At 43.2% G+C, this 23969-nt stretch overlaps 1 protein-coding gene across 7 annotated transcripts in view; it reads left to right on the top strand.

Annotated features, from left to right (window-relative positions):
* Nucleotides 1-23969, top strand: part of Stard9 (StAR related lipid transfer domain containing 9) — a 156569-nt gene that overhangs the window by 118656 nt on the left and 13944 nt on the right. For 5 of the 7 annotated variants that reach the window (XM_021726132.3, XM_040275264.2, XM_078048922.1 and 2 more), the window contains 10 exons: nucleotides 111-10283; nucleotides 10461-10652; nucleotides 11086-11269; nucleotides 12580-12717; nucleotides 21783-21894; nucleotides 22081-22190; nucleotides 22419-22483; nucleotides 22689-22891; nucleotides 23147-23244; nucleotides 23403-23561. In XM_021726132.3, the coding sequence (XP_021581807.2) occupies nucleotides 111-10283; nucleotides 10461-10652; nucleotides 11086-11269; nucleotides 12580-12717; nucleotides 21783-21894; nucleotides 22081-22190; nucleotides 22419-22483; nucleotides 22689-22891; nucleotides 23147-23244; nucleotides 23403-23561 (11434 nt within the window). The remainder of the gene's footprint in view (nucleotides 1-110; nucleotides 10284-10460; nucleotides 10653-11085; nucleotides 11270-12579; nucleotides 12718-21782; nucleotides 21895-22080; nucleotides 22191-22418; nucleotides 22484-22688; nucleotides 22892-23146; nucleotides 23245-23402; nucleotides 23562-23969) is intronic. The other 2 variants (XM_013359357.4, XM_078048921.1) reach the window with 2 other exon arrangements.

Genomic DNA, 23969 nt, shown 5'->3' with positions numbered 1-23969 from the left:
CTGATTTTTAACACTTTCAGAGCAAACTAAGTGGAACTTCATATTCCTTCTGTCAATAGGATGTAGAGAACCTCTAGCTTTTTCTGAAATGAGTTTCCTTGTCTTCACAGGGTTTTTCTGAATTGGGACCTCTCTACTATGTTACCACCTATGCCTGACCCAACTCATCACATATCAGAGAAAAATCCATCCAAATATCATTTTCCACAGACTGCTACTTACCCTCCAAATACAAGGTGTCTCTGCAAAAATGGCCTCCATTCCCCAGGCCAAGCACAGCTGTATACAGCTAGAGGAGCCTTGACCAGGAAGGGAGCCTCAACTCCACACACCTGCCTCACTGTGAGCAGTGAGTCTGTTGACATTCAGGAAACGAAGAGAGTGGGTAAATGGCCCTATTGGATGGTGTCTCGGGGCTTAACAAGTCTATGCCAGTCAACTAACAAGCTAAAGCCAAGGGAAGGACCAAAAATCCTCACCCCTACCTCCCAAACCAGAAAGGCTAAGGGACTAGTGGACTCTAGCAGCAGTACACAAGCTGGGTGGCAAAAAGAAGAGAACCTTGGGATCCATGAGGCTGCTAAGGGAACCAGTTGCAGTTTCTCCTATCCTCATGGACTCAGGGAGGCAGCTAGGCTTGGAAAAATAGCCAAGACTTTTCAGGCAGAATCCAAACCACCTCCAAACAGGGCATTACAACAACATCAGAGAGTGCCAGCAGCTAGGATCAGAGACATTGCCAAAAAGTCTTCTCATTTGTCTAATAGCAGTTCTTTAAAGAGACAATGCAGTGTAGACGATCCAGACACCATGACTTCACTTACAGATTCCAGCCAAATAGTAGATTGTGCCAAAGAAAAAGAAAATGATTTATCTGACACAGATAGCAATTACTCAGTAGATTCTCTCTCCTTTGTCTATGCCAAATCTTCATTGTTGAAGCTACTGAAACCAGAGGACCCTCGAGGAAAATGGGATCACCCAGAGCCAGAGAACTCTGAAAGTGACAACAGCCAAATATCTGAGGACTCATTGACTGAGAAAGGGTACCAAAGCCCCAAAGAAAGTCCCCAGTCCAGTCTTCCCACCAACGACCATGTCCACCCAAGGAACAGAGCTGGATCCTCCGTACAGAACTTCACCACATCCTCAGACTGTGGTCTACTTGCTCATAGGAGCTTTTCCTTGGATAGTCTGATTAATGCTGAGAAAGAACTGGGGAAAGATCAACAGGGAGTAACTTTTCTTGATTCATCTGATGAGATGCCCACAGAGACGTTCTGGCACCTGCAGAATCCCATTCTGCCTATAGTAGACCAAGAGGTAACATGCAGACATGGGTCCACCTACCACAGAACAGGAGCTATGCTGAATGCCATCCTGCCAATGAACAGTTCATTTTATCTCAATCCTGAGCTCCAGCTCCATTGTAAGCAGCCTGAGTCACAGGTGGAGGTAAGCTACTCTGAACCAACTGACTCTCTCCAAGGCATACAGGTGTCAAGAGGGAGCCCTCTGGTGTCCATGGATTCCTGGTTTTCCTGTGACTCTAAAATCAATCCCAGTTCTTTATGTCCAAGTCCTAATGTCCAGGAAGTTCAGCCCTGTGGTGAGGAAAGGCCTGGATACTGGCTAAATATTGGAAAACTAAAGCCATTAGGTACAGAAACAGTCCTCCAATGTAGCTCAAAATTTCCCCAAGGCAGTACTGAGCTGCCTTGCAATGCAAGAGATGTGTACCCAACCTCTACTTCTGATACATCCAAGTTGTCACTTTGGGAAGCTCAAAGTTTTCTTCAGCCAGCAGCTGATGGCAGCTTTCAGGGCATAAGTATTACTGATACAATGCAACAAGGCAGCTCTGAAGTTTCCCATGATTCTAGTGTGCCAACTGTGCTGGCTCCCTCTGCCGCCTCGTTCATTTATGTAGGCAGTACCCATGAAAGGGACTGGGCTGCACTTCAGCAGAAGTACCTTCTTGAACTCTCTCATCCTGTTTTGGAGGCTGTAGGAAAGCCCAGGCTAGCTTTCCCCTGCCCTGAGGAAGACTCTGGTTCCCTGGCTGAAGCTTCTGGAAAAGGAAAAGATACTCGATTGTCAGTTGGTTCTGGGTTATCCACCAGTTCAGATTTCAACAACTTTCCAATCCGTCTATCCAAAATCAAGCATTTGAGAGCAGAAAAAAACCAGGACAGTTTGAGAGCCAAATTAGAAATTGCTTCAGATTTCCTTAGCACAAGTGAGAAAGAAGTGAGTTGTAATGGAGCTTATTCAGCAGACTTAGAATCATTGGCTTCCGGATCAGAGAAAAGGATACAAAATTCTATGAAAAAAACATGTGAAATTAAACAGAATAACTTGAAAGAGTGCTTTAACAGTAGAAAACCTGGACTGATAACTTCCTCTGAAGAGTATTTCCTCCAGAATAATGCTTATCACAATAATGTCACTGTATCCACCAAAACAGACCATTGGCCTCAAGGCCTGGCTCCTCTCAGAAACAATAGTACAGTTCATCCAGAGCAATTAAGTCAAAACAGCCACCACCACCTACAGAAAGAGAAAGTAGATTGCCAAAAGAGCTCTAAGGAAGTAGTTGAAAGATATACAAATGTTTCCTTTGCCTTTCCATCAGGTCCAGAGCTGTACCTCCACTCAGCTCCCTGGAATCCTTTCCCATCTTCCCTGCAGCCACCTCCCTTGGAAACATTCTACATAACCAAAAGCAGGGATGCCCTGACAGAAACTGCCTTAGAGATTCCAGCTTACAGAGAAGTACATGTGCCTTCGCCACCCCCCAGGGAAGCCTGGGGCTTTGGTTACAACCACCAAGACCTTCAGGAAGCTTGTTTGAAGAATGATTTACCAGTGATATTTCAAAATTCCAAGGTCGCCTCATCTCAGCAGGTCACAGCAGAGATGCCAGTTGATCTGAAAACTAGGGAAGCTATTGGAGAGTTAGGGAAATGTGCTGGAAATATTAAAGAAGAAAGTCATAATTCAGTTTATGTTTTTGTTACTCAGAACAGACATTTTCTCCCTTCTACCAGCACAAAAGTATATGAATCTAAAAATCAAATTGGAATTTTAAGTAAAAAGCACAATCTTCCAGCTCTGAAGGAGGGAAAAAAGGCCACTGTGCAGTCTCATTGCAGTGTTTCTTCAGGTAGTTCTGGGTCTGGAAAACCTTTCATTTTTGTTGGTGGATCTGAAACAGGTGGGGAAGACGAGCAGAATCAGAATGCAGTCCTGCAGCAGATTCAGGTCTGTGATATAAACGGACAGATTCCTTCTGGAGCCAGGTCTGATTTCATCTGTAAAACAACCAGTGTAGACCTTGAAAAGGATGTGGCAGGGGAAACTACTGTTTCTTCAAAGTTCAGATCAGTGCATCATAGAGTAAGCAGCCATATCCTCATGGCCCAGGATGAGAGCCTAACCCATAAGTGGGAAGGGAGGAATGAAATTGGGCTTCTTGGAAAAGCTTTTCACCCCAAAAACATCCCAGAAGAGTTTAAGCTTCCAGGGATAGAGTCTACCTATGAAAGATTTCAATCAGTTACATATGCTCAAGAAAGAAAGCCCAGTGAATGCAAGGGCCCAGGAGAGTCACAAGAAATATCAAACTACAAAGAAGAACCTTTGGGAAAGAAAAAAAATGAAAGAATTAGTAATGCTGATGAAATGGCTAGGCTAATTAGAAGTGTGATGCAGCTAGAAAATGACATCTTAGAAATTGAATCCAAGCAGCTTCATGCTTCCTCCACACCAGGTATCAGTAAGGAGTTTGTGTTCCAGGACCAAAGAGACCAGGAGAATGGTGACCATGTTCTGAGGCCAGGCAGCTCTGGAAACAATTTGTCCTTCAAAGATCAGCCATCTTCTCCAAGACAGGCAGATGGAATTATTTTTAATAATAGTGAAACTAGGGAAATGGAGGTAAATAGTCCTACTGTGGATGACCCTCAGGCACAGAGAATCACCCTGAGTCCCTTCAGTTCAAGGGAATGTGTAAAAGAGAGTCAGTCTGTAAGAGAGCACACCTACCTAGCTGGATTAGACAGACCTGCTAGGAATACATGTGATTCTTTAGGAAAAGACTCAACTCACAGAGAGTCCACCAATACTTCTCTTCACCCAAGGAAAATGAAAACATTGACTAGAGCGCTGTCCTTGCAGCCCAGGCCAGAAAGGTTTGAAAAGGGTGATGAGTTGGTAGATGCATCAGCAAACCCCAAAGAGCAACCTTGGAACTTAGGAAATCTTGAAGAACTGGAGACTATGAAAGGGTTTTTGGAAAGCCAAATTGCCAGACACCAAAGTAGTTCCAAGCCAGACAGACCAAAAGCTCAAGGTAAAATTGAAGAAATGGCCATGCAAAAGGAAGGGAGCCTACAAGATGAAAATAATATGGTGTTATCAACTCAGAAACATCCTAGTTCAAGCCAGCACCCTATGGGCACATTTTTCAACCAGGAGACTATCTTCCCATTACTGAGCCAAACAGATTTCTCTACAGCTCCTTCTCACCAAGATCTGAGCAATACCTTGCCCTTGCATTCTCCAAGACTGCCAAGAAGTTATATTCATTCCTTTGTTACTGAAGAAGGCATCTCTTCATTTGAGTATGTGCTGAATCCTACAGTATTGAAAATTCATAACAGTCCCTTAATAACTGAAATTGATTATCAGAACCAGAGTGGAGAGACCAGAAGCCACAGCCCTCAGGGAAATGATAGAGGGGGCTCTGCCATGGAACACTCTGCTTGGTGTGGATCTGTGATACATAGAGCCATGGGATCTCATGGTCAGTCTAGTGCACCAGAGAACACTCCCCCAGGGACAGAGGACAGGATAACAGCAAGCACCAGCCCCCAACACCAACAAGGGGAACTCAGAATCACTTTGATGGGATTGAGTACTCAGGAAGGTTTTGGTTCTGAAGTTGAGGCAGCTATCCAAAAAGAAATACAAGCCAGTTCCTTGAACAGTATCTCTAGGCAGTTTGAAAAGAGGGTCAGCTTCTCCTTAGAAGAGAACAGTGACCAAGGCAAAGGGGCAAGGCAAAAGGCAGAGAAGGAGTCTGAGGACCCAGGCTTCCCTACCAGTGGGGCTTGTTTAGCAGGTGTTTCCCTGCCTAGGGTGGCTGATCCAGAGCCCAGGCAGTCAGAGCATTCTGTCCCTATATCCATGTGCCTGGCTATCTTGGAGGAGGTCAGACAGGCAAAGGCCCAGAGAAAGCAACTTAATGACTTTGTGGCTGGGGGGACAGTCCTTCCTTGCTATGAAACTTCAGTAGAACCTGAATGTTCTTCAGGGGCCACTGGCAGGCAGTGTAAGCAGATGGACCAGTTAGTGTCGGATGGGATCAGGAATGAGGGTGAAGCACAGGCATTGCATGTAGCATCTCTGTCTGCTACACCAAGACATCTGTTGACTGATGAAGGGAAATCCCAAGCCATACCCCTCTGTGAAAACAGCTTTCCATCTCTGCCCAACACTGAAACTAACAGAGGGCCACAGCATCCTTCACAGGCTTCCTCTCATGTTGCCCCTGCTTTAGACAAAGGGCATTGTACTAGAGAACTGAGACATGTCCTTGGAGCAAGTGAACAGTTTATATGTCACCCTGGTTCTCCTGAAATCACAGAGAAAAAGAAAGAAGCACCCAGAACACCTTCCTATGCTGATCCTTTGGCCTTCAGTGGGCTTTTTTCACCAGCTGTAGAGGGAGACAGAAGAGTGGGATCAGAAAAAGCAGTGTCTGTCTTTTCTTCTCAGGCCCCTTGTGATGATCCTGGGTTGATTCTGCACGAACAAAGTCAGTCAGCTGCAGGGGAGACTGCAAAGGACATGTCTTCTGGCATTCAGGATAGCAGCCCAGTGCAGGAACTTAAAACTCAAGACACCACATATGAAGGAGTCTTGGATAACTTCTCTGTGAGTGCACAGGAAAAAAAAGCAGCTCATTTTGAAAGTCAGTCTGTGATCTGTAATGTTCAGAATTCTTTAAGCTGCTTAGGGCCTAAGCAAGACTATGTCCAATGCCCCGAGGTTTCCAATGGCTCAGAAGAAGGGAAAGCAAGTCCAAAACTACATGCTGTTCTGCCTGGAGGCCTGAGAAGCATTGAACTGGAAGCTCCCACACAGCAGCCTGAGAAGTGGAAGGGGAATGTTGGGTCTGCGCTGGCCGAAACCTGTAGGTTTGGCAACATAAATCCCAGGTCAACCCCATTGCAAGATCAAAGACCTTGCAGATGCCCAGAGGAAACCAGAGATCCCCTTGTCTTCTCAGGGAACACTGAAAACAGCAGGACTCTCAGTTCATCTAGAGAGGAAGAAGAGAGCAGAACTGTTCCTTGCCAACAACTCTGCAATTCTCAACCCATTGCTACTCATGCCTCTCCCTCCCATTGTTCCATTTCATTGGTTTATAGAGATGGTGACCTGGAGAAAGGAATTCCCAAGGCTGCCCTACATCCTATCCACCCACCCTTCATAGTAGCTTCTAGGGTCTGTGAAATGCATCAGATAGGAGAGAGTTCTTCCAAAGAATCCCATGTGCTCTTGGCACATGGCCTTGAGCCCAAAGGCTTTCATATGGAACTTGGGCCAATAGACAGCCCCAGTTTTGAGCCCTCTACTAGAACATCTGTTCTATCTTTAGCTCAAAGTTCTAGCTCCCTTTCTACCCCTGATATAAGGACAAGTTCCCACATCCACTCAGCTGCTGAAGGAAGTTCAAGGTCCAAAGGGAATCAAGAAGAAAAGCTTGCTGAGAAAGCTAGCCCAGAAGTTGAGGTTGTCTCTTTCCCAGCAGCCATGTACTCTGAGCCACTGAGGAATCTGAAAGATAGCTCTGTATGTGGCCACAATGTGCAGGCGTCTCAAATGAAGCCAGAACCACTTGCAACAACTCACAGACCATACACCCTAAATTTAAATGAGAGCTCAGTTGAAAATGAGCTGGTGGTTGTAGAGCCACAACTCAAATGTTTAAGAAAAACCATCAGATGCCTTTCAGAAAAGCTACAGTCTTCCGCCGAGTCCAGGGATCACAACTGCTCGAATCCTCCTGCCAAACTTGTAACAAGGTTAAAACCTATCTGCTATCCTCAGATTGACAGTCTTTGGGAAGAGGAAGAGCAGCAGAAAGATCAGGCTTTAGGAGGTAGTGAAGACCCTATCCAGGTCAGGAATTCCCCACCCTCTAATGAAGGTGATTTGGATAGCTGTCACACTAGCAGTGCTAGGAGAGAGGAGATGTCTGTCCCCAAGACTCCTGAATCCCAGACTTCCTTATCAGCCTTTGAAGACCTAGCTTTTGCTCCTCTGGAGCAAAGTAAAGTTCCACAGTCTGCTGCCCAGAGGCCTAGCCAGTACTGCTTTGATAAGGAGCAGCTAGCTCTCCACCGTAAGTGCTCACTTCCTGTAATTGCAGTTTTCTCTGGCCCCAAACACTCCAAGTCCTATCCCAGACCCCAGTTCTCCGTGGTCAGCTCATCTCGATCTCTTCAGGAGCTGAACTTGAGTGTGGAGCCTCCATCCCCTATAGATGAAGACGCATCAGGGCCTAATATATTGTGGGACCCACATCTCAAGACCTATTCCTTGGAAAATCAGGTGTCAAGAATGTCTACAAAGGCTGAGGTTTGTAGTCAGAAAGTTTCATCTAACTTGGATAATGGCCATGCTGATCACAGACCCCCGAAACCTGCCACCCCTCCCTACCCAACATCTTCCACACGCTCATGCATGCCAACCCCTGATTTAATGACCGGCTGGATGTCTCGTTCTTTGGAACAGGCCCAACAAGGAAAGCCAGAGAAACTGGGTATCCAGATTAGGCCAGAGAATTGGTACTCTCAGATGGACAAAGAAATGTTGCACTTTGGTTCCAGTGATATCAATCCCTACCTTCTACCCTGGTGTCCAGAGGAACCTGTACACATTGGTTGGAAACAATATGTGTTTGGTAATACAGTCGATGTCTCCTGCACCCAGAAACCCCATGGCCTGATACCATCAAATGTGGCCAGGTGCTCCAGCATGGACAGTGACTTAGAAGAACAGAGCTCCCCCTTCCACTCTCGCCTCAGTACTTTTGCCAAAACCCAGGACTTGTCAAGCACACACAGTAGCACTGATAATATCCAAGGTTCAAATGAGGCCTGGGAAGTATGCAGTTCCTTGTTTCCCTTGAGGGACTCCCACATTCTTACAGGCCGTGAAGGACTAACCCCCATTTTGGGTTCTGACAAGAAAACAGAGTTCAAGGGCACCATTGATGAAGCAGGCTGTCTGAGGAGTGAGCACACCCTTCCTTCAGCTGAAGGAAGTTCTGCAGGTCTACTTGATGAGATTGTGTTGCTGTATCCACCGGAGGCAGACTGTCCTGTGGGACTGACCAGAACGAATACCTTTGAGCAAGGCACACAGACTCTGGGCTGCAGGCTCCCCTGGAGCTGTGCCAATATCTCCTCTGCTCAGCCTGATGCCTGTACAGGGTCAGTCTCTGACCTGACCTCCTGGACCAGCATGCACAACCTATCTCTCCACCTCTCACAACTCCTGCACAATACCTCAGAGCTACTTGGGAGTCTCTCTCAGCCAAGTGTGGGCAAAAAAGAACAAAGCACCAGAAGAAACACACCAGATGAGGCCCCACAAGCCCTTATGATGGATGGTACTACTCAGACCACTATAGATGAGGAAATCCAGACTGACCTGGCCTTATCCCCTCTGGACCTCCAAACCTCTGAAGCCAAATCTCAGGAAGTCAGTGTGATCCTTGAAGTTCTGGGCTCAGATATTTCAGCCATGTCTCAACAGAAGGGAAATATCCCAGGGACACTTCAGAGTACAGAGGCAGAGGAAACATCATGGAAAATGGCAGCACCCCCAGATCTTCATGAGGAAAGCACCCACCATAGGCTGCAGAGCCCTCTAATACCGATATCCCACAAAAGGGAGGTACTGTCCAACCTCCCTTGTATAAGCCCACCAGCATCTCCCAATGCTTCCCTGCCTCCCAGTTCCCAGCCAGAGGAATCTTCTTGCATGGTTGTCAATAGCCCCAACTGCAGCATCTGTCTTACCCCTGGCCTCTTCCCCAGTACTTCAGGGGGGTCCAACCAGGAACCTGAGGTCCAGGAGAAGCTGAGCCCTGGGAGTGCCTTGATGGTGGACAGGGCCTCTTCTCCAATCCTCACATTTAGTGCTAGCACACAAGAGTCAGGTCTGCTCTCAGGTGCTCTGATTCTTTCTGCTCCCTCTGATTATGCTCTTGAAAGCCACCAGAAGCTGGACTCCAGCCCAGACCTTGTCTTTGGTGTTCCAAGACCTCCAATGGATAATTATTCTCAAACTGCTGATAAGTTAGGTGGCTCCCAGAGAGTTGAGACTCTGGGTAGAGAAGGCACAAGTTCCTTAAGAAGGAGTAATGAGAGCTTGTTCCTTGAGTCAAACTCCCCTTGCACCACACAGCAGAGTCCCAGACTCCAAGTTAGCCTCTTAGGGAAGCCCCCTCAGCAGCTGCAGCCCAGGGCCACCACTGAGGTCCAAAGTAGACTGCCACCTCTACCACCATGGGACAAGAGCCAGAGGCTGGCCAATAGCTTTGTGCCTGAAGAGGTGGCTTCCCCAGATCATAGCTTGCTGAGCACTAGGGGGCCAAGTCCTTTGCAGAGCAATCCAGAAAATGAAGGGGAGAATTCAATACTTCCGGTGGAGCCACAGCCTACTCTGAACCTCGCCTCTTCAAGGAGAAGCCTCCAGCACTTCAGCCCTCATCCTGTTTCTGAGTTGACTGATACTGCAAGCCTTCAAGGTTCTAATGTGGACCAACCTCAGGCTTGCCAACCTGAGGGGATGCCATGCCCCAGTTCCCAGGCATGCATTGCCCCCCAGCGTTGCAGCCTGAGGGACCTCCTGGTACATAACAAACTTAGTAACTGGGATGGGGTTCAGAATGACTCTTTTGGGGAATTGAGTATAAGCAAGGAACTGGGGGCTATCACTGATCTCAGCCCTGGGGAGCAGATTCAGAAGCCCCCACAACCTCCTGATGACCAGAGCCAGGATCCTGAGTGGTCCCAGAGGGAGCAGATTCCCCTACAAGTTGGAGCCCAGAAGCCGTCACTCAGCCTGGAACTCACAGAAGCAAAACTGCACCATGGCTTTGGGGAGGCAGATGCACTGCTTCAGGTGCTGCAGAGCGGAACAGGGGAGACACTTGTTCCTGAAGAACATATGATGTCCACCTGGGAGGAGCTCTATGCTAGGTAAGGGTCCCAGCCTGAAGGGCAAGGGTGGGTTGAGGTAAAAGAACCTGAGAAAGCTAATGGCTGAACTTTTCCCTCTGTCCTTGCTCATTTGGGAATATTCAGAGAAGGTCAGAGAGAGCTTGGGGGAAGGGCACTCAGGTACAGTTTCAGTGACTCAATTCCATTTTGTTGCAGGCAAAAAAAAGCCATCGAGACCCTCAGGAGAGAGCGGACTGAGCGACTTCAGAACTTCCGCAGAACAAGAAGCCCCCCAAAACAACTGAGCCTCCTACCCAGCAGGGATCTCCTGACCCAGAACTTTGACTTGCCCAGCAGGCGCCGAGAATACCTGCAACAACTAAGGAAGGATGTTGTAGAGATCACCAGGTGAAGATGGTCCCAGAACCCTGCAGGGAGCAGGCTCTGTGTGGTAGAGGGGATCATGGGGAGCAGGGGCTGGAGTTTTAACATCCGGGAAGGCCCTGCATGCCTGTGGTCAAATGGAAGTGAATGTGGGAGACCAGGGCAAATGGAAAAAATAGTGTGTAAGAGGGAACGAGATGAGAAGGGGTTGGACAGAGAAGTTATGGGAAAGTATAAACAATGTCTCTGATTCAAAGCAAGCCTACAGACATGGACCTCAGAATGCCTTGTTCCTCTCTGTCTAGCAATCTACCTAAGGTTGTAAAAATCAAACTTCATGACCCTGTGGGCAAAGGGAGGAGGGGATCTTCAAGAACATGGCATTGAGCTAGACTTGGGTGGGCTGGCGAGGACTGTCATGTAAAAAGATACCTTTCCATCCTGTGATCTTCTACAGGAGCCCTGAATCAGCATCAAGGTCTGCTCCCTCACCCTCTGACATTGATCTGATGCTGCGCAACTATCAGCAGGCCCGTGAAGAGGCCAAGACGGAAATTGCCAAGGCACGGGACAGATTGAGGGAGCAAACTGAACAAGAGAAGTTGAGAATCCGTGAGCAGATCATCTCCCATCTGCTGAGGGTGAGGAATGGGGTGACTCCAGGATTGATTGGGGCAGACCTGGAAACTGGGGTAGCCTTCACTGTGGTGGTCTGAGTCTGAGAATATAATACTTAGAGGAGAGCTGGCACCAAGGGCACCAAAGCTGGGCTCACTCTTTTTTTCAATTGTTTTTTTTAGTTATACATGACACAAGCATCCATTTTGACATAATTATACAAGCATGGAATATATCTTGTTCTAATTCAGGCCCCAGTACTTCTGCTTCCCCTTTCCTCCCCCACTTCCTGTTCCCTTCCCTCTACTCTACTGATCTTTCTGCCGTTTACCCAATTTTTTAAAAATTTAATTCTTGTGGGTGTATATGATGGTGAGATTCATATATGTGCGTAGGAAAGTTATGTCAGATTCATTCCACTGTCTTTTCTTTTCCCATATCTCCTCTCTTCTCTTCATTCCCCTTTGTCTACTCCACTGAACTTCAATTCTTTTTTTTTTTAATCGACCCATATTGTGGGTTAGCTTCCACTATCAGAAAAACATTTGACCTTTGGTTTTTGGGAATAGCTAATTTTACTTAGCCTGATAGTCTTCAGATCCATCCATTTACCAGCAAATGTGATAAAGTCATTCTTCTTAATGGCTGAGTAATATTCCATTGTGTATATATACTACATTTTGTTTATTAATTCATTTGTAGAAGGGCACTTAGGTTGACTCCATAGCTAAGCTATTGTGAATTGATGTGGTTGCGTCACTGTAGTATGTTGATATATACCAAGGAGTGGGATAACTGGGTCGAATGGTGGTTTCATTCCTAGTTTTTTGAGGAATCTCCATGCTGTTTTCCAGAATGGTTGCACCAATTTGCAGTCCCATCCACAATTTATTTATTTATTTTTAATTTTTAAAAAATTTTTTTAAAGAGAGAGAATTTTAATATTTATTTTTTAGTTTTCGGCGGACACAACATCTTTGTTTGTATGTGGTGCTGAGGATCGAACCTGGGCCGCACGCATGCCAGGCGAGCGCGCTACCGCTTGAGCCACATCCCCAGCCCCCCCACCCACAATTTATGAGGGTACCTTTTCCCCCACATTCTTACCAACATTTATTATTACTATTTTCTTGATAATTTGGGCTCACTTTCTTGACATCCTCATCAGACTGCGCTCCTATCTCCAGGTGATATATAGTCAGGGTGGGGAAGTATGGAAGTGGGAGGCATTGGGGGGTAAGTAATGGGAGCTGTGGAAGAGATGGTTTGGGAAAGGAAATGTGGGTAGTGAGGGTGCATCAGGAGCTAGATGATGATGATCTGTTCTTCTCAGGAAGAGGAAAGACTACACACCTTGGCCAACTCCAGCTCTCTATGCACCAGCTCCAATGGAAGCCTCTCCTCTGTTGTCACTTCTGGTTATAATAGCAGCCCGGCCCTGTCAGGCCAGCTCCAGTCCCCAGAGAGTGTGGTGAGTGGGCAGATGTGGGAAACAATCTCTAGGGGTCAGGACTGTTGAGAGGAGAGTTTTTTAGCAGGACCTCATGCCTCCTCGAGGCCACTGCTGACATAAGTTCTTCCCATGTGCTATGACCTTTGATCAGAACCCTTTAGTTCTGCTTCCCTCTCCCTCTGTGTATTCATTCATAAATGAATGTTTATTATGTATTCACTGTTTTAGGACGGACACACAGAAGTGAACAAAACTGTTGTTGTTGGGGTTTTTTGGTGCTGGGGATAGAACTCTGGGGCATTCAACTACTGAGCCACACCCCCTTCCCTTTTTTGTATTTTATTTAGAGATAGGGTCTTGCTGAGGGCCTTGCTAAGATGCTGAGGCTGGCTTTGAACTCTCAATCCTCCTGTCTTAGCCTCCTGAGCCACTGGAATTACAGGTGTATACCACACCGCCTGACCAAAACTGTTTTCCTTAAACAGACTGTTAGAGGATAAACAGCTTATTTGCTGGCTAATGTTGCAAGGGGTTATTTGGAAAAGTGATGCTAAGCCAGTACAAAATAGAGGATCTGACCTATTCTGCAAGGTCAATAAAATTATCTGAAGAGAGTGCATTTAGGCTGAGACCAGAAGGCTAAGAAGTAGTTAATATAAACAAAGTGGTGCTGGTGTTGGAGAGTTGTTTGTCCAGTAAGTGAGGCCTTGAGGAAGGGAGAGTCTGAGGAGCTAAATGGAGGCCACTGTGGCTGGAATATGTAGTGAGATGGGAAAATGACATGAGAGGGCCTAGAAAAGGCCAAATCATATAGACTATATTGAGAATTCTGGCCCGTCTCTAATCCATTTGATGTTGATACTCCCCCAAAGTGACAAAAAGCTGTTGAATTTAGTGAGGCCCTAACCAACTTAGTGAGATGCTGTCTTGAAATAAAAAATAAAAAGTGCTAGGAGTGTGGCTCAGTGGATTAAAAAAGAAAAAAAACTCTTGAAAACCTTTGTTTAAGTACGGGAATAGAATGATGGGATCGCAAGAGGAGGAGGCAAGAGCTGCTGTGGGGAGACCCGAAAGAGGCCTGTGGCAAAGTTGGGCTAGAGGTGGTGGTTGTCTGGGTTTAGGGTACTGCCGGTGAAGAAACAGGTGGTGGATGTAATGGGGAGGGCATCTGCAGAGCTTGAGTGTCAGAGGAAGTAAGAGACAGGATTCAAAAATGGCATACAACTTGAGTTGAGCAACTGAAGGAATGATGGTATCAATGATGACAAGAAACACTGGAGGAACACCAAGTTTTGTGGGGAAGATCATGAATTTGATTTCTCCCTTATTGAGTAAAAGATGTAAGAAATCCAGGTGTAGGAATTAGAATCAAGTGGGCAGTTGGAAATATAGATCTAGATCTAGAGCTCAGAGTAAAACCTGCCTGAGGATAAACATTTGAAATTCACTTTATAAATAAAACTTCACATGGTAAAGATATTAATATTCAAACAACAGCAAAGGACAGGTTTTAAGTGCCTCTTTCAGTCTCTATTTGCCTTCCCAAATGCAGTCATCTTATCCCAGTTCAGTTTTTATTTCCAAAGATATATGCAGCTATGTGAACATAACTATCTTTTGTAAAGCACATAATGGAGGCATGCTGTACCCACTTTGTTTCTTTGCTTTTTCCCTTAAAAATATATTTTATATATCACTGCATATCAGTAAATTTGTTGCTGAATTTTCTTTTTCTTTTTTTGGTGGTACTGGGGATTGACCACAGGGGCATTCTACCACTAAGCCATATCTTTAGTCCTTTTCATTATTTATTTATTTATTTATATATTTAGCGTTTTGCTAGGTTTCAAAACTTGGGATCCTCCTGCCTTGGCATCCTGAGTTGCTGGGATTATAGGTGTGTACCACTGTATCTAGACTAAGTCATTCATTTTTTGAAATTTATTTATTTATTTTAATTAGAAATATATGACAGCAGAATGCATTTTGATTCACTGTACATAATTGCAGCACAACTTTTCATTTCTCTGATTGTACACAATGTAGTGTCACGCCACATGTGCAGTCATACATGTACCTAGGGTAATGATGTCCATCTCATTCCACCATCTTTCCTGCCCCCATGCTTCTCCTCCACTCCCTTCCCTTTGTCCAATCACAGTTCCTCCATTTTCCCCCATACCTCCCCTCCCCCATTATGGATTAGCATCCACTTATATAGAGAACACATTCGGCATTTGGTTTTTTGGGATTGGCTTACTTTGCTTAGCATGATATTCTCCAACTCCATCTATTTACCTGCAAATGCCATGATTTTATTCTCTTTTAATGCTGAATAATATTCCATTGTGTATATACACCACAGTTTCTTTATCCATTCATCTATTGAAGGGCATCTGGGTTGCTTCCAGTTTAACTATCGTGAATTGTACTGCTATAAACATTGATGTGGCTGCGTTATTATAGTATGCAGATTTTTAAGTCCTTTGGGGATAGATTGAGGAGTGGGATAGCTGAGTCAAATGGTGATTCCATTCCAAGTTTTCTGAGGAATCTCCATACTGCTTTCCAGAGTGATTGTACCAATTTGCAGTCCCACCAGCAATGTATGAGTGTGTCTTTTCTCTCACATCCTCACCAATATTTATTATTACTTGTATTTTTATAACTGCTACTCTGACTGGCTTGAGATAAAATCTTAGAGTAGTTTTGATTTGCATTTCTCTAATTACTAAAGATGTTGAACATTTTTTCATATATTTGTTGATCGATTATATTTCTTCTTCTGAGAATTGTCTGTTCAGCTCTTTAGCCCATTTATTGATTGGGTTGTTTGTTTTTTTTGGTGCTTAGCTTTCTGAGTTCTTTATATATCCTAGAGATTAGTGCTTTGTCTGACGTGCATGTGGCAAAAATCTGCCCAAATGTAGACTGTCTGTTCACCTTATTGTTTCTTTGACTGAGAAGAAGCTTTTTAGTTTGAATCCATCCCATTTATTGATTTTTTATTTTATTTCTTGAGTTTTAGGAGTCTTGTTAAAGAAGTCGGGGCCTAATCCAATGTGATAAAGATTTGGGCCTAATTTTTCCTCTATTAGGAGCAGAGTCTCTGGTCTAATTCCTAGATCCTTGATCTACTTTGAGTTGAGTTTTGTGTGTGGTGAGAGAGAGGGGTTTATTTGCTGCATATGGATTTCCAGTTTTCCCAGCACCATTTGTTGAAGACAGTTTTCCTAGCACCATTTGTTGAAGAGGGTATCTTTTTTCCAATGATTGTTTTGGCACCTTTGTCTAGTATGAGATAACTGTAGTTATGTGGGTTTGTCTCTGTATCCTCTATTCTGCACCATTGGTCTATATATCTATTTTGGTTCATACCATGCTATTTTTGTTACTATAGCTTTATAGTATAGTTTAAGGTCTGGTATTGTGATGACACCTGTTTCATTCTTCTTGCTAAGGATTGCTTTGGCTATTCTGGGTCTCTTATTTTTTCCAAATGAATTTCATGATTGTTTTTTCTATTTCTATAAGGAATGACGTTGGAATTTTAATTGGAATTGCACTGAATCTGTATAGCACTTTGGGTAGTATGGCCATTTTGACAATATTAATTTTGCCTGGGGGCTGGGGATGTGGCTCAAGTGGTAGCGCGCTTGCCTAGCACATGTGAGGCACTGGGTTTGATTCTCAGCACAACATAAAAATGAAATAAAAATATTGTGTCCACCTAAAAAAAATAAAAATAAAAAATAAATATTTTAAAAAATATTAATTTTGCCTATCCAAAAGCATGGGAGATCTTTCCATCTTCTAAGGTTTTCTTCAATTTGTTTCTTTAGTGTTCTGTAGTTTTCATTGTAGAAGTCTTTCACCTCTTTTGTTAAATTGATTCCCAAGTATTTTATTTTATTTTTTGAGGCTAATGAGTCATTCATTTTTAACAGCTGCATAGTGTTTATCTCGTTTTTCTTAAAGTTTGATATTTTGTATAGATAATATATTCATATAGTAAAAAAGCAAAAAGATAAACATATGTGAAAGGAAATTGGCACAGGACTACATAGACACACCAAGGACAAAAACAAAAGCAGATATATTGTCAGGAACCTGTCAAACTCTCTCAGTCAGAGAGAACAGCAACTTCTCTCTCAAGAATTACTTTTAATAGGTGTGGGTTAGGGGCTGGGTTAGCCCTTGTGATTGGCATAGCAAGCGTCACCTGATTTTGGTGAATGCAAGTTTTCATTTCTGAAGACAAAAATAAGCAAGTTTCTGTTTCTCAAGGAAGAAACAGCAGTTATTTCTGAAGAACAGAACTTGAGTCATATAATGGGAGTGGGGAAACGAAGATGGCTATAGTTATGCCAACAGTATGTAGAGGTAGATAGGGAATCCCTATTCTCACTCAACCTAATCCTTTTCCATCCAAGGAAAGCAGTGTAGTTTTTTGGATGGATCCTCCTAGAGATCTTTATACATACTGTTCTTTACCTCCCCCATCACCCAGTGTACCTTGGAGTGCTTTTATTTGAGTATGTGGAGAACTAACTTTTTTCTTCATTTCTTCTTTGCACTCCATTGTAGAAATGTACTGTAACTTATTTAACTATTCTTCCAACTTAGGTTATTTTCAGTATTTTGCTGTTATTAATGATGCTGCAGTGAATAACTTTGTGCCTGAATCATTTCATATATGTGCAGATAAACCTGTGGGATAAATTTCCATAAGTAGGTTTGTACAAAGAGTTCATGCATTTGAGAACTGGGGTTGTGGCTCAGTGTTAGAGTACTTGCCTAGCACATGTGAGGTACTGGGTTTGATCCTGAGTACCATATTAAAAAATAAATAAATAAAAGTATTAAAAACACCCCTCAGTCTTCATTAAAAATAAAGAGTACATGCATATGAAATTTTGATACCTCTTGATAAAGTTACCCTCACAGATACACTAATTTACATTCTCACTAGCAAAGGGTAGGAGTCTGCTTCTCCCTATTCTTTCATCAATTTTTCCAATTCTTTTTTTTGTTGTTGTTCATTGGTTTTGTTTTCCTTGTATAGCTGGGCATTGAACACAGGGCCTCATGTATACTAGGCAAGTACTCTACCACTGAACTGTATCCCCTGACCTCTTTTTTAAAAACATTTTATGTTTGAGACAGCATCTCTATATTGCTGATACTGGCCTCCAACTTTCAATCCTTCTGCCTTAGCCTCTGGAATAGCTGGGATTACTGATGTGTGCCATGGTGTTCTACAAATATTTTGTATTCCCGTAAAAAAATAGTGTCTCATTTTTCTCATATAGGATCTCTTTTATTAAAAAAAATCTATTTAAATATTTTTCTTTTTTCTGAGCCTCTGTTTATGTCCTTTGCTCCTTGTTTTTTTTTCTTACCAATTTTTAAGAATTCTTTATATAATAACAAGAATTAACCCTTTGCCTTAAATGAGTTACAGATATTTTTTCCCAGTGCTTCACTCTTTATCAACTTTGCTTGTTTTGCTTGGGACCATTCAGAAATATTTATTATCAGCCAGCTATAGTGGCACATACCTGTAATCCCAGCAACTTAGGAGGCTGACGCAGGAGGATTGCAAGTTCAAGGACAGCCGCAACAATTTAGCAAGGCCCTAAGCAAATTAGTGAGACTCTGTCTCAAAAAATAAAAAGGGCTTAGGTCATGGCTCAGTGGATAAGCACCCCTGGGTTTAAAAAAAGTGTTAAGAAAGATTTATTTATCAACTTTTTATAGTATTTAAGTTCTCAATAGAAATTCTTTATAACTTCGGAATGGAGAATGTTTCTAATTAAGAATTTCTCCCCTGATTTCTTCTAGAACTGCTGTGGTCTTATTTTTTATATTTAAATCTTTGTTCCATTTATAATTATTTTCACATTTGTTTTGAGGTGTGTATCCAACTTTATTCCTTTGGGTGGCTATCTGCTTGTCCCTGTAGTGATTATTAGGTATTCATCTTAGCCTCACCAGGGCACAGTGTCCCTTTTCCCTGTACTAGGGCTTAGAATGAATCTACTCTCTGATAGCACCAGTCCTCCCAAGCTCCTACCTTGCCCTTCCTTTCCTGAGATTTTTCAGAATATTTTTCCTTGTCTATTTTCTGTGTGAAATTTAGGATCAGATTTTCTAGTTCAATTAAGAATTTGTTAGTATTTTTATTAAATTTTTTTTTCATATTGGGGATTAACCATTGAGCTATAGCCCTAACCCTTTTTATATTTACTTCTTTTAAATATAGGAAGACAGGGTCTCACTAAGTTCTTAGGGTCTCACTAAATTGCTGAGGCTAGCCTCATCCTGGACTGGGATTGTGACTCAGTAGTGGAGCACTTGCCTGGTATATGTGAGGTACAGGGTTCGATTTTCAGCACCACATACAAATAAATAAAATAAAGGGTCCACTGACAACTAAAAAAGATATTAAACAAACAACCCCTCGCAAAAAAAAAAAAAAAAAAAACCTAACTTGCAATCTTCCTTTTCATTATCCGCCAAAAGAAACCCCATGCCACTCATCATTTCTCCCCAAACCTACCATTCCCCAACCTTAGGCAACCTCTAATTTATTTTCTGTCTCTACAGAAAGATTTGATTATTCTGGACATTTAATATAAATGGGATCATATGATGACTGGTCTTTTTTCACTGGCTTCTTTCTCTTAGCATAATATTTTTCAGGATTTATTAGTTTCCTAGAATCTCTGTAACGAATTACTGCAAACAGGGTAGCTTAGAACAATAGAAATTTACCCTGTCATAAATTTGGAGGCTACAAGTTTGAAATCATGGTTAGCAACACTAGGCTCCCTCAGAAAGCTCTTGGAGAGAATCTGTTCCATGGTTTTCTCTGAGCTTCTGGTGGTCACCAGCAATCCATGGCATTCTTAGACTTGTAGCTGCATCTCTACAATCTCTCCCGGTCTTTATATGTTGTTCTCCATGTATGTGTGTCTCCTGTGTCTTCACATGACTTTCTTATAATGTCATCAATCACTGGATTTAGGGCCTACTCTAATCCAGGATTATCTTGACTACTGAATTAAGATTATATTCATAGATACTTGGGTTAGAGCTTCAACATATCTTTTACTGGAGACAGTAATTCAATCCATAATATGGATGCATTCATTTGTAGCATATATCAAAATTTCATTCTTTTTTTTCTGGCCAAATAATCTTGCATTGTATGAACAGACCACACTTTGTTTATCTGTTCATCAATTGATGGACATTAAGGTTGTCTATCAGGTTGTGTCTGTCATTTTGTCACTTATGATTATTGCCGTCATGAACATTCCTGTGGAAGGTTTTTTTTGTTTGTTTGTTTGGTTTTTTTAAAAGATTCAATGCTGGGGACTGGGTTGTGGTCAATGGTAGAGCGCTTGCCTAGCATGTGTGAGGTACTGGGTTTGATTCTCAGCACCACATAAAAATAAATAAAATAAAGGTCCATTGAGAACTAAGAAAATATTAAAAAAAGATTCGATACTGTATTTCTGTTGATAGTAAATCAAAATATGTTTTAGCAATAGCATTAATTTAATGTTTTTTTTAAATTAACATTTTTTTCATTTCTTCTGGGTTTGAATCACTGGATCATAGAACTGCCAGACTATTTTTCAAAGTGGCTACACTATATGCATTCCCGTCAGCAGTATTTAAGCAGTATATATGTTTCTCTACATTGTTCCCTAACAACTATTTACATACTACTTCATGGCATTAGGTGTTATAATAACATAGAGATTATTTAAAGTACTTAGGAAACTAAGTGGAGTGTTTGCATGGATTATATGCAAATATTTGTGTTTAAGTGACTTGGACATCCTCAGAAGGTCCTGGAACCAGTTCCTTGCACAAGCTAAGGAATGACTGGTTTTGGTTGTAGCCACCAGAGAGGATATGATGTGGTACTACATGGTTTTAGTTGCATTTCCCTGATGGCCATTTGTGGATTTTTCTTTGGAGATATGTCTATTCAGATCTTTTGCTCATTTTTTTAAAAATTGAAGTTTTGTCTTTGAGTTCTTTATATATTCTAGTAAAAGTCCTTCATCAGGTATAATTTACAAAATTTTCCCCACATGTGTGTTGTCTTTTCGCTGTCCCTTTGCAGCACAAAGTGGGTGTTTGTGTTGTTGTTGTTGTTTGGGATTGAACCCAGAGTGTTCTACTACTGAACAATATCCCCTTTTATTTTTTTATTTGAGACAGGGTCTTACCAAGTTGCTGGCCTAAAACTTGAGATCTTTCTTCCTCAGCCTCCCTAGTTGCTGGGATTACAGGTGTGAGTCACCATGCCCAGCTGATAAAATATCTCCATAGTATATCAACTAATATTCTCAATTGATAATATGTAACAGTTCCTACTTACATACCTACAGTGCCTACCATACTTTGCTTAACAGTATTATCAAGGTTCTTTAGTCTTTACTAATATTATAGTATTTTAGTTATATAGTTCTATTCTTGTGTCTGACATTGTCAATTTTTTATGGTGACTAATTGTACCCTATGTTCATTTTTCTATTTGATTATTGGGCCTTTTATTTTTTGTGGCCCTTCTGCATATTAAGAAAATATCCATTTTTGTTATTTGAGCTGCCAGTTGTTTTTCCAGTTGTAAATTTGTTTTTCAAGATATTAATTATTGAACTGGGGGTGTAGCTCAGTGGTAGATTGTTTACTTAGCATGTACGAGGTCCTTGGTTCAATCCTCTCGCCATTTATTTATTTATTTAGAGAGAATTTTTTTTTAATATTTATTTTTTAGTTTTCGGCAGACACAACATCTTTGTTTGTATGTGGTGCTGAGGATCGAACCTGGGCCGCACACATGCCAGGCGAGCGCGCTGCTGCTTGAGCCCCATCGCCAGCCCCATCGCCATGTATTTATTATGTGCAAAAAATTTTGCCCTGTTTAGAAAGGCACTTACCCCCCTCTATGAGTTTTTTAAGTTATATTTTTTATAATAATGTTATACTTCCCCACCCCCAATATATCATTGATCCATAAAGCATAAATGATTTATTTTGGCATGACCTCTGTTCTTCAGGGGGACTCAAACTTGCCTGATTCCAGAGACACCTGGATAGGGGATGGGCAGGCCCATTCTGCAGTGAGGAACCTGTATCTGGCTGGATCTGTCTGGAAGAATTCAGCTTACCGTGAGTGGCAGGGGGGTGAGGCATAGATATCTGCCTGGTTTGGGGACTTACTTATGCCTACTGTATCATAGGGAGTCACTGGCCAGAAACTGTCAGTCCAGTGTCCCTACCCCTGATAGGGAGCTGTTGCTGTCATGAGGCCCTGACATTCGGTGCTATCCCAGAACTTCCACCTCTTTATTATAGGCTATAGAACCTCCTCAGGCAATTGCCGCTGTTTTCCATCCAGCCCATCCAGCTTCTCCTCTTCTTACCAGGATTTGGCCAAACACATGGTAGATACTTCCATGGCTGATGTGAGTATTTGCTCTCACTCTTCCCCATCACTGCTTTAGCCAGACCTCTGCTAGGTGGGGAGGAAGAGGAAAAGAGCTGGGCAAATGAGGGCCACCAAGGCTTGTAGACTTCTTCAGTGGTTTTCCATCTTGAAAAATGTATATTTATTAAACACTGATCAGAAAGTTGAACGTAGAGGCTGGGATATACTGTGCCTACTAATTTGGTTATGGCTGCTCTGTCCCCAGGTAATGGCTGCTTGTTCCAATAATCTACACAATCTCTTCAGCCGCCAGGCAACAGCTGGCTGGAGGTAAGTTTCTTTGCAGTGTTCTTGATCCTAACCCTGTTGTCCTGCTTGGCTTCTCTTCTCCTTCCCCTTCTCCACCTTGCCTTCCTGGAGTCTCTTAACCTGATTTCCTCCTTTGTATCTTAGGAACCCTCTTAAAACAAAACAAAACAAAAAAAAAAAAAACAACTCTTCATTTTTCCTCTTTCCAATCCTTGGTGTCCCTTAGCTATCAGGGTGAAGAGCAGGAGGTGCACCTTTACTATAAGGAGTTTTCTTCTACTCGGCATGGCTTCCTAGGGGCAGGTGTGGTGTCCCAGCCACTATCTCATGTATGGGCAGCTGTGAGTGACCCTACCCTGTGGCCCCTGTATCACAAGCCCATTCAGACAGCAAGGCTACATCAGCGGGTGAACAAGAGCATCAGCCTAGGTGAGCCCAAGGGAGGGAGGCTCCCATGGGGCCTGGTTTCTGGTGTGTCCCATGATCTCTGGCCAGGGGACAGAGGCAGAGGGTTGGAGGCAGCCTTATTGAGAGACCAGATACTTGGCCTACTTCCAGATTGTTTATCCAAGATTTCATTGGATGTCAAGTCATAGGATGAAGGGGAGGTTCCTAGGCTAAAGAAGACTTGGGACTAGATCTGTCAATGGGCCTCCTGACTCTGCTTTACCTCCACCCCTCCAGTGTACTTGGTGTGCGATACCACCGTGTGTGCACTGAAGCAACCACGGGATTTCTGTTGTGTCTGCGTGGAAGCCAAAGAGGTGCCTGCCTTGCTGGTGGTAATCTATGGGAATTGGTTTCTCTGGTGGGGATGAGGGCAAATTGCGGCTGGGTCTAGGTCATGGGTGGCTTCAAGGCAAGCCCAGTGTTGACTTCTACTATACTAATTACACTTGAGCCTGTTCCTGATTTTTCCTCATTACATCTCTGTCTGCAGGGGCACCTGTCTATCATGGCAGTTCAGTCTGTATATGACACATCCATGCCAAGACCCAACAGAAAAATGGTCCGAGGGGAAATACTGCCCAGTGCCTGGATCCTGCAGCCTGTCACCATGGAAGGGAAAGAAATTACCAGAGTCATTTACTTGGCACAGGTGATATAGAGCTAGTAGCCAGCCTTGTAACATACTTGGGACCTCTCTGTCTAGCTGTGTTCTAAAAAAATGTGGCCAGGAACTTCTTGGGTTCAAAGTAAAGGAGTCAGTAGAAAATCAGAGGAAGGAATGAGTGTTGTCAGCTGAAGTTGCTAGTACCAGAGTCTAGTAGTAATCTACATCTTGTGGTTGTCCCCAGGGTCCTTAGAAGACATATCATTGCAAGGTAAAAGCAGCAGCCTCAGCAGAGCAAAATCATTGTTCATAGAGAGAGTTCAAGTCCAAATGGGAGTGGAACTGAACCAATCAGTGGGAGGTGAAGAGCAGAGCCCAGGGGTCTTAGACACCAAGCCAGTGGAGTCTGGGGTGAATCTCCCATCACCTCATCCCAGGTGCTTGGGGCTACAG

This window comes from Ictidomys tridecemlineatus, chromosome 5, assembly GCF_052094955.1.
Source record: "Ictidomys tridecemlineatus isolate mIctTri1 chromosome 5, mIctTri1.hap1, whole genome shotgun sequence".
NCBI classification, from domain to species: Eukaryota; Metazoa; Chordata; class Mammalia; order Rodentia; family Sciuridae; genus Ictidomys; species Ictidomys tridecemlineatus.
The sequence above is the reverse complement of the archived record's forward strand: the minus strand, read 5'-3'. Positions and strand labels throughout refer to the sequence as shown.